Source organism: Culex quinquefasciatus, chromosome 3 (genome assembly GCF_015732765.1).
Source record: "Culex quinquefasciatus strain JHB chromosome 3, VPISU_Cqui_1.0_pri_paternal, whole genome shotgun sequence".
Taxonomy (NCBI): domain Eukaryota; kingdom Metazoa; phylum Arthropoda; class Insecta; order Diptera; family Culicidae; genus Culex; species Culex quinquefasciatus.
The window spans coordinates 163,821,532-163,829,902 of record NC_051863.1 but is presented as its reverse complement, the minus strand read 5'-3'; the positions used below and the strand labels follow the sequence as shown (position 1 = coordinate 163,829,902).

The following is an 8,371-nucleotide window of genomic DNA, read 5'->3' as shown; positions in this document are numbered from 1 at the left end:
ATTTTTTGCAGGTTTCTTTGGGAAAAGGGTAGATGTTGCTTTGTTTGACTTGATAACATTTTAAAACTTGATGTCCTTACACTTTGGCTGTATATTGAAGCTGTCAAAAGATTAAAAAGAACAAAAATTGCAACTTTTACCCAAAAAGTCCCTCTTCTGTAAAGAACATGGACCGGTCTCGATTACCTCCAACACGTGTTCCAAGTGGGATCGTCCCTGATATTCATAAGTGCAGTGTCCTCCGGAGGTTCCACGAACCCCCCAATTTGGCCAACCTTTCTCCCAATTTCTCCCGAGTTCGAACCACTTGGTGTCACTTGCGGTCACCGCAGGAGGCCGTTTAAAAATTCAGCTCATTAATTATTATGCCACGGCCTACTACCATCGAAGTACGCGCCCCGAAACCGGCTTTTTCGGCAGCGATCACTTCTCGCAGGAGTAATCAATCACCATCCCGGGAATGTACGCATTAAGTGACACTTTAGGCGCGGCACCTGGATCATCACCGCGGCACCAGAGCCCCCCCCCCCCCTCGTAATTATATGTACCTTTTGATAAGATCGGTTGTTATCACTTGGTAGCACGTGACCTTGTAAACGAATTATGGCTAATTACCTTGCCGGTGTAATTGGATGTGTAATAACTGTTAAATTCGATTATGACAGCTTGCTGCGATCAAGTTCGGCGACCGCCATTATGGCTGAACGCCCGTAGGCTCCCTTCACGTGCACCAATCAGCCGGTTATTGTGAATCTGTCTCAACTTGATCAACGATCAGCGCAGTTTACAGTAATAATTATTATAATAGATCATCCTCGCCGCATCCATCAATTCAAGCCTTGTTTGCGCGAGACTGATCTCGTGTGGCGGCTTGAAGACAATGCCTCGGACGCTGTAGAAAGAGGTGTTAATAAAAATGATAAATACTTTCCTCTCATCCACTTTGAGTCGCGGCGTTGATCGTTGGAGCATTTCTGACAGCCAGTTGCAGCTGCTGCATCCGAAGGGTTTCGCTTTTTCGGACATCAATCACGATCGCACCTCCGCGCGCACCAAACTGGCCAAAGCAGAGAGGATCGTACCACGTGGTGCAGGATTGGCTTGATCGCGGCAGCCGTAGGAATATGGTAAAGTGGTGGCCGCGACCTAAATTTGCATTTAAATCGATTCAGAGCGGCCTCCTCCTTGGACGGGTTGGACGAGTCTTCGCTAGGATCAAGGGGGATCAGAGTTAACCCTCCACCATAATTTTAAGTTAAATATGGAAATAAAACAAATAAAGAGTTTTAAAAATTTTAAAATTATTTTGAAACCTTTTGGGACATTTATGCAAGCATCAACACAACATCACACATCAAAGACTTGGTTGTTAGGCCGATATCGATCCAACAGCAATGTCTCGTGGCGGCCTTGTTCAACTCAAAACACTGTCCTTAGCAACGGCCAGGTTATCATTGTTTGAAAACGTCGGATTGTTATTCTGTCTAACAGTGTGTCACATCGTGTGCTAGCGAAAGCAGTTCAAAAATGTTACCAATCGCTGGAAATATTCAATCGGCTCGTAAGAATTGCCTCTCCGTAAATTATCCCTTCCGGAAGGATGAAGACGAGGAAGACGATTCTCCGCTGCCACCTTCGGAGTACGACGAAAAGTTTGCCGGTCCTGAATCCGACAAAAAGCCTCGTAAAATGACATTTTACTCACTATTTGAGAATACTTAAGTGACGCAAGTGACCACTTTCAGCCTCCCGCAGGGAGCTTCTCCGGGAGGAGTTCCGCAAGAAGGCCACCCAGCTGGTCATCAAGCAGGCCCGGGAACGGTACGAGGTGATCCGTCGGCAGGAGGAGGAACGGGCCCCGCTGCGAAAGCGTCCCGACTATTACATGGCCAAGGACACCGGCAGCGAGCCGCAGTACAATCTGTACAAGACCGACGACATGATGACGTTCTGGAGCTTCGGGGCGAGAAGTAATTCGTCGAGAAAGCGTAACACTAACTTCACGAAGCCGATTAGTGAACAGTTGGATCAGCAGTTTGGGTAGAATAATGTGTTTGGTTCCGTGTTTGGATTTTTCGATTAAATTACGTACTGTCAAATTAAAAAAACACAATAAAAGCAACGAATGAAAGAATACTCAAAGAAATATCGATTGAAATCAAGGCCAATGTCAAATAACACGATTAGAGCTGGGTTTGTTTGTCTGTGGCATAATTGTCCAACCTAGATTTAAAGCAAAAACGGTCCAAATCGCTGCTGCCAGTTCCGAGATAATCAAGTGCAAATTTTCTAGGTTCACTGTAGGACTGCAATAAATAAAATGGACATCAGGGATATCAAATTGGTCAAGGTTTAAGGGTCGCTTTTTATCGTTGATCAAATCGGATCTTCTTGCACAAAGTTGTAGGAAATTGAATTTCCTAGAAGAATCTCAAACTTGGGAAATTTTGGGGGAGACCTGCGCCACCTGCTACCAATATCCTGAAGCGATGTTTTCCCCATACATTTGGCTCAAAATTGGCATAGTTACATATTATTGCCTGAAGAATCGAGTCAGGGAATACCCTTTGAAATTTTCAAAAAATTCAATTCTTCTTATCACCCTATTCTACACGGAAAAAATGTGCGAGTAATCATGAATTCCAATCCATGATTTCATGAATATTGTATTCATGATTTCGTGATATCTTTCAATATTTCATGAGTTTTATTCATGAAATCGTGAATAAAAATACATAAATTTATGAATTTTGTTCATGGCTAAAATATTTTTCTTGAATATTCATGATTTTCATGAAGTCATAACTTAATTTCATGAATTCATGAAAAATATTCATGATTTTACTTTTTTTTGTGCATGCAGAACATTTACGTAATAAAATTTTATTCGTGACTTTGTGAATCATGCTTTTCATGATTTCATGAATATTTCCATGTTTTATGAATAAAAGGTATGCATTCGTGCAAAACATTCATTGGTTTATGAATTTTTGTTCATGTTTATGACGAGTGATCTTGATCAACCAAGAACAGTGTTTACCGGTGAAACTGACCGTGATCCGTGGCCCCGGGATGTGGAGCTGCTGCCTACCGGAGCCGGAACCGATCTGCAGCCGTTTCCAGAAGGAGAATACAGTGGTAGGATCGGTAAAGGAGATTGAAGCAAGCCGTGCGCGCGTCGTGACGTTTTATGTTGTTGCTTTTTTCGTTTTTTGTTTCTAATGAAATTTTGTGTTTGTGAAATTGATTGAAAAACTATGCAACGAAAACGACTTCCAAAATGGAAATATCTCAAGCAAAGAGGAAGCAATTCGACCTGAAGCTCACTCCGCTGTGGAAGCTGAAACCAGTGCAACGGCGTCGGCGGCAGTCGTTACTGCTGTGGATCACTTGGCGGCCTCATCTGGCAGCGCAGAAGATGCCAAGGAAGCGGGGGTTTTCATCGGAGTTGGATTATCCCATCATTTGGTGAGAGCGTTCTAGTTTTGTCCTTGTTATACTGTTACCAAAATTTCATTATATTAACCAACCAATGCCCACTACTTCAATCGTCGGTGAAGTATCCCATCAATCCCTCTCCCCTTCCAAATCCGGATATTTTGGAGGTCGTCTAAGTTCTTAGGCATCTCTATTAGGTTTTGCACCGTGACGTCATTTGACAGCTCGTGCGCACTGTTTACATGGTCTTCGTCCATGTAAACAGTGCACTCCTTTCTAACCTCCAAATCGAGTTGGCGTAAAACCTAATAGGGTATCCAATCCCCCACTTCTCCCGTTGATCGTGAGGAGTCGACCAAAAGGACAAATGAGTGGTAATGTGTCATTCGGCACATTCCAAGCTAAGCTAAGCTAAACTAAGTGCAAGAACAATCGGTAAAAAACATGGACTGGAGTTTCCGGAATTAGGGGGATCATGGCCTGTAGGACAGTTCCCCTGTACCTACCATCTCCACGTGTGACAGTTTCTTGGTCCCGAAATCGTAGGTATTAGGTTTTACAGGTTTTACACCGTGACGTCATTTGACAGCTCGTATGCACTGTTTACATGGTCTTCGTCGATTGTCGACGAATTTCACCGAACAAAATCGACGACCGCATCGAACTGTGCTAAGTCCATGTAAACAGTGCATTCCTTTCTGACCTCCAAATCGAGTCGGCGTAAAACCTAATTTCGGTTTTCTGCCGATTGCTCGTGCTTTCTACGCGTGTGACAGTTCGTAGGTTTGTTTTGGTGCGCTGAGTGACATTTTGGTTGTTTGGGAAAAATTTTTGCTCGTGTGTGAGAAAGAAGTTCTTTATGAGTGATTCAGAGCGTGATTAAGTAAGACAGAACTACAAGCGAACTACAGTGCCAGAGATAGGACAGGAAACGGATTCGAACAGGTGCGTAAATACTAGGCTGAGAAGTCGGAGTCGGTGGAATCGTGTATTTTTGGAACCTGAAGTTGGAGACAGGGCTGGAATCGGAAAATTTCGAGAAGCTGGAGATGGAATCGCCTAAACTTCAGAAACCGGAGTCGGAATTCTCAACAACTTTGTATGGGAGTTGCTGTTAAAGTCGGAGTGAGTCGGTTGAGCCGGGTTCTGGAAAGCGAAATCGGAGTCGAGACTCAAAGTTGGAGTCGTAGTTGCAATCAGATAATTCCGAAAGCTGGAGACAGACTCGCCCAATCTTCAGTAGCCGGACTAGAAGTAGGTAAATGTTTAACAACTTTGTATGGTAGTTGCTGTTGGATACCGAGTCGGTTACGCCGGGATTAAGAAAGTGCCCGGCACAGGTAAAAACTAAAACAGTAGCTTTTCTCTATACATTTTGACGATTTTTCCCATACAAACTTCAAGCGATTAGAGGGAGTGGTTCCCGAGGTCAGAATGAGCTGAAATTTGGAATTTAGCCTAGTGATGGATCAATAAATTAGGAAGCCTGGATTTGGACCACCCAAGTGAGCACGATAGACTGAATATTTACAATTGGTTTTTATGACCTCTTATCAATAAATAAGAACAAAGTTATGTTCTTTTCGAACATTGTTGAATATGTAATTCTACTGTTAAGATCATTTTATTTCAGTTTTATAAACTTGCACATAGATTTCTGACGATACTTTCAGTGATATAACGTCGCTTTAAAAATCAAATGAGACAATTTCTGATATTTTTTCTATTATTCTAACTCTTAAAGATTTCCCAAATTATAATTTAGATACAAAACAGTTGCAGGAGAAACAGCAATTTGCATTGTTTTAAAACATTATTTTAAATTCGATGCATTTAAAATGAATTTATGCTGAAACAACGTTCCATTGAAGGTTAAACCACGCAGCGTCTGATTACTATCTAAGAAAAGTACTCTCACAACCCCAACTCATCTCGTCTCGTTAACCCATGCATTCTTCAATGGCCCCAAGGAGCCCAGGATTCCTCCGACCGAGAGAGAGAGAGAGAGTCCTCCGCTCGTTAGGATTAAGCCAGCCGGCTTTTGCGGGGCACTTCGCGGAATTATTAACCGTGCCGATATTATTCAAAGTGATCCACCGCGCGCCGCCAGACCTTCGGCTTCGGCTCCGATAAGCCGGTTGCGCACGTCGGTCGGCCATAAATAATCTCGCTCAAATTGGCAAAAGAACCGCGCACTCTGGTGAAGGTGGGAACTCGGCAACTCGTCGTCGTGCAAGAAATTAAGCACTTTTCGCACTTTAGGCTGTCAATTACTGGAGCGGGCGCGCGCCTGGCCACGTTTTACACGGAGATAAATGGTTTGGATAATTTTTTTTTCGCGTGGCCACAAATCGGCGAAAGGAAAAAGGGCGGAGTTTTTGTGGGATTTTTTTTATGAATAAATTATGGAGCTGGTGATTAAGATTTTTGGAGGCATATTTATCATTAATGTATGCAAGAATGCAGGAAAGGGATTATGAACGAAAGAAATGCAAAATAACTCTATAACCTGATGTGTTCTTGTATAACCAGTTGTCAAGAGGCGGCTGATCTTAATACATATATTCGTTTGAGTGTCATCACGACAAAGCAAGAACACTTATAGAACAGTCAAATTAGCAATTTAAAAATACTTTACCACGCGGTTGTTTCCGTGAACAAACTGCTGACTTAACTCTTAAAATGAAGTACGTGCGTGTGTTATGTTGATCTGTTGATCAACCACTTTGAACTCGGCGTCAAACGTACTTAAAGGAAATACAGTTTCAATATATGCAATTTCTTTGCATACCGTATGGAACCAGGCACTTGTGGGCTTGTTTGAAACAAAAACAAACAAGTATTTTCTTCTATACACTGATTTTTAGTAAGATTGACTACTGAAAGAAATTTGAAATCTCCGTGATGACCATCTGTAAGGAACGGAAGTAACAAATAAATATTTAATACGCGTTTCTTGTGGCATCCGTGTGAATGAACTTGAGAAAGATCAAATAATTCCGAATGTGCATATTGTACTCCCAAACCTCACGTTGACCATACTTCTACTCAGAGTTGTTCGACACAAGATGAGCAGAATAATCCTGTCTTATGTGAACAATCCACGGCGACATTTTCACCTCAGAACTGCATGGTCAAACTTCAGCTTCAGCTCTAGCCCATGTGGTCATCGATCACCCAACTCCGAAATCTCCATTCCGTTAAAATATTCAACGAGTCAGTCGTACTGTCTCGAAAACATATTATAAAATATTCACAGTTAAATTATTCATTCTGCTCTCTGCGTCTGGTGCGCATTTGCAAACGGAGCTGTCAACTGGCCCTGACATTATTACCAACTTACGGGTTACACAACCATCTAAAATGCACTTCTCAATCGATAGATTAACCGTAAACTGTCTTCACGCTAGCAGAGAGCAATCGATTTCCCCTAATCAAGTGCCACTTAGGATCAAATTTCAAGTTTATTTAGTTCCCATTCACAGCAACTGAAATTCTGGAAAATCAATTTCACGTGGAAAACTTCCCGACTAGCCACATTTTCACGGATATTTCAAATAAGCGCGCCAAAAGTGCGTGAAATATCACACCCGGCGTGTCGCACGTAGATCAATTTTCAATGGTTCGGCATGTCACATAGAAATTTTGCTACTTTTTGACAAAGAGTAAAAAAGTGTCCTTTAATCAGCCGTGACTGAAGCACCCGCACGTTGAGAAACCGAAAATTAAGGATCCTTTAAAAGGTTGCTTGGAAAAAAAGACGATCCTTAATAAGCGTGAGGCCATGTGCAAATCCTTCCTTTTTTTCTATTCTTGAGTTCTTTGGACCTTTGAGCTGTGCTGACAAAAGTGAGGTTCTATTTGTGGTCCATTTTTCGGTGTAGTTTGAGTCATGCTTGCGTAAAAGTGTTGCCAGAACGACATTAATATCAACATAATTAAACTGATTTTTCAAACTAAAAACTAAAAACTAAAAACTAAAAACTAAAAACTAAAAACTAAAAACTAAAAACTAAAAACTAAAAACTAAAAACTTAAAACTAAAAACTAAAAACTAAAAACTAAAAACTAAAAACTAAAAACTAAAAACTAAAAACTAAAAACTAAAAACTAAAAACTAAAACTAAAAACTAAAAACTAAAAACTAAAACTCAAAACTAAAAACTAAAAACTGAAAACTAAAAACTAAAAACTAAAAACTAAAAACTAAAAACTAAAACTAAAAACTAAAAACTAAAAACTAAAAACTAAAAACTAAAAACTAAAAACTAAAAACTAAAAACTAAAAACTAAAAACTAAAAACTAAAAACTAAAAACTAAAAACTAAAAACTAAAAACTAAAAACTAAAAACTAAAAACTAAAAACTAAAAACTAAAAACTAAAAACTAAAAACTAAAAACTAATATAAGCCCATACATCCAATTGAAATGTGGTCAAAGACAAACTTATGGAAAATCGGACGAGCTTTCCGGTAATAGTAGTTTATGCAACAAGTTGCAAAAAGAGGATTTTTCAGCACGAGTCGTACATTTATCCAACGAAGTTCACCGAGTTGGATAAATACGAAGAGTGCTGAAAAAATCAAGTTTTGCAACGAGTTCCATACAACATTTTTTGCAATTCCAAAAAACACACACTTAGTGAAATTTTAAGTCAAATTTTCATGTATTTTGTCAATGAATCGTTTAAATCAAAAAAATGTTGAAAAGTGTTACTTTTCAAAAAAAGTGTTGAAAAGTTCAACTTTTCAGCACCCCTTTGAGTGCTGAAAAGTAGAACTTTTCAGCATTTATTTTGAAAAGTGTTGCTATTCGATTCTGTTATTTTTGGTACAGAAAAGTAGGCTGTTTCGTCGTTCAAGAATGACAGGAAAAGTGAGTAGTTTCACGACGGAATTGCAAAAAAATATTTTCGAGACTGTAAAATCAAGT

General features: G+C 40.2%; 1 protein-coding gene across 1 annotated transcript; it reads left to right on the top strand.

Annotated features, from left to right (window-relative positions):
* Nucleotides 1–1,421: 1,421 nt before the first annotated feature.
* On the top strand, nucleotides 1,422–2,116 carry LOC119769865. Its single transcript, XM_038263597.1, has 2 exons — nucleotides 1,422–1,684; nucleotides 1,746–2,116. Exons 1-2 carry the CDS (start codon nucleotides 1,528–1,530, stop codon nucleotides 2,042–2,044), a joined length of 456 nt encoding a protein of 151 aa, XP_038119525.1. The 5' UTR covers nucleotides 1,422–1,527; the 3' UTR covers nucleotides 2,045–2,116.
* The last annotated feature ends 6,255 nt before the right edge of the window (nucleotides 2,117–8,371 follow it).

Excerpts from the sequence above, each read along its gene's own strand:
- LOC119769865 (XM_038263597.1), top strand. The coding sequence starts at position 1,528 with ATGTTACCAATCGCTGGAAATATTCAATCGGCTCGTAAGAATTGCCTC. Across the intron at positions 1,685-1,745 it reads TGAATCCGACAAAAAGCCTC|CCTCCCGCAGGGAGCTTCTC; the intron begins GTAAAATGACAT and ends GACCACTTTCAG.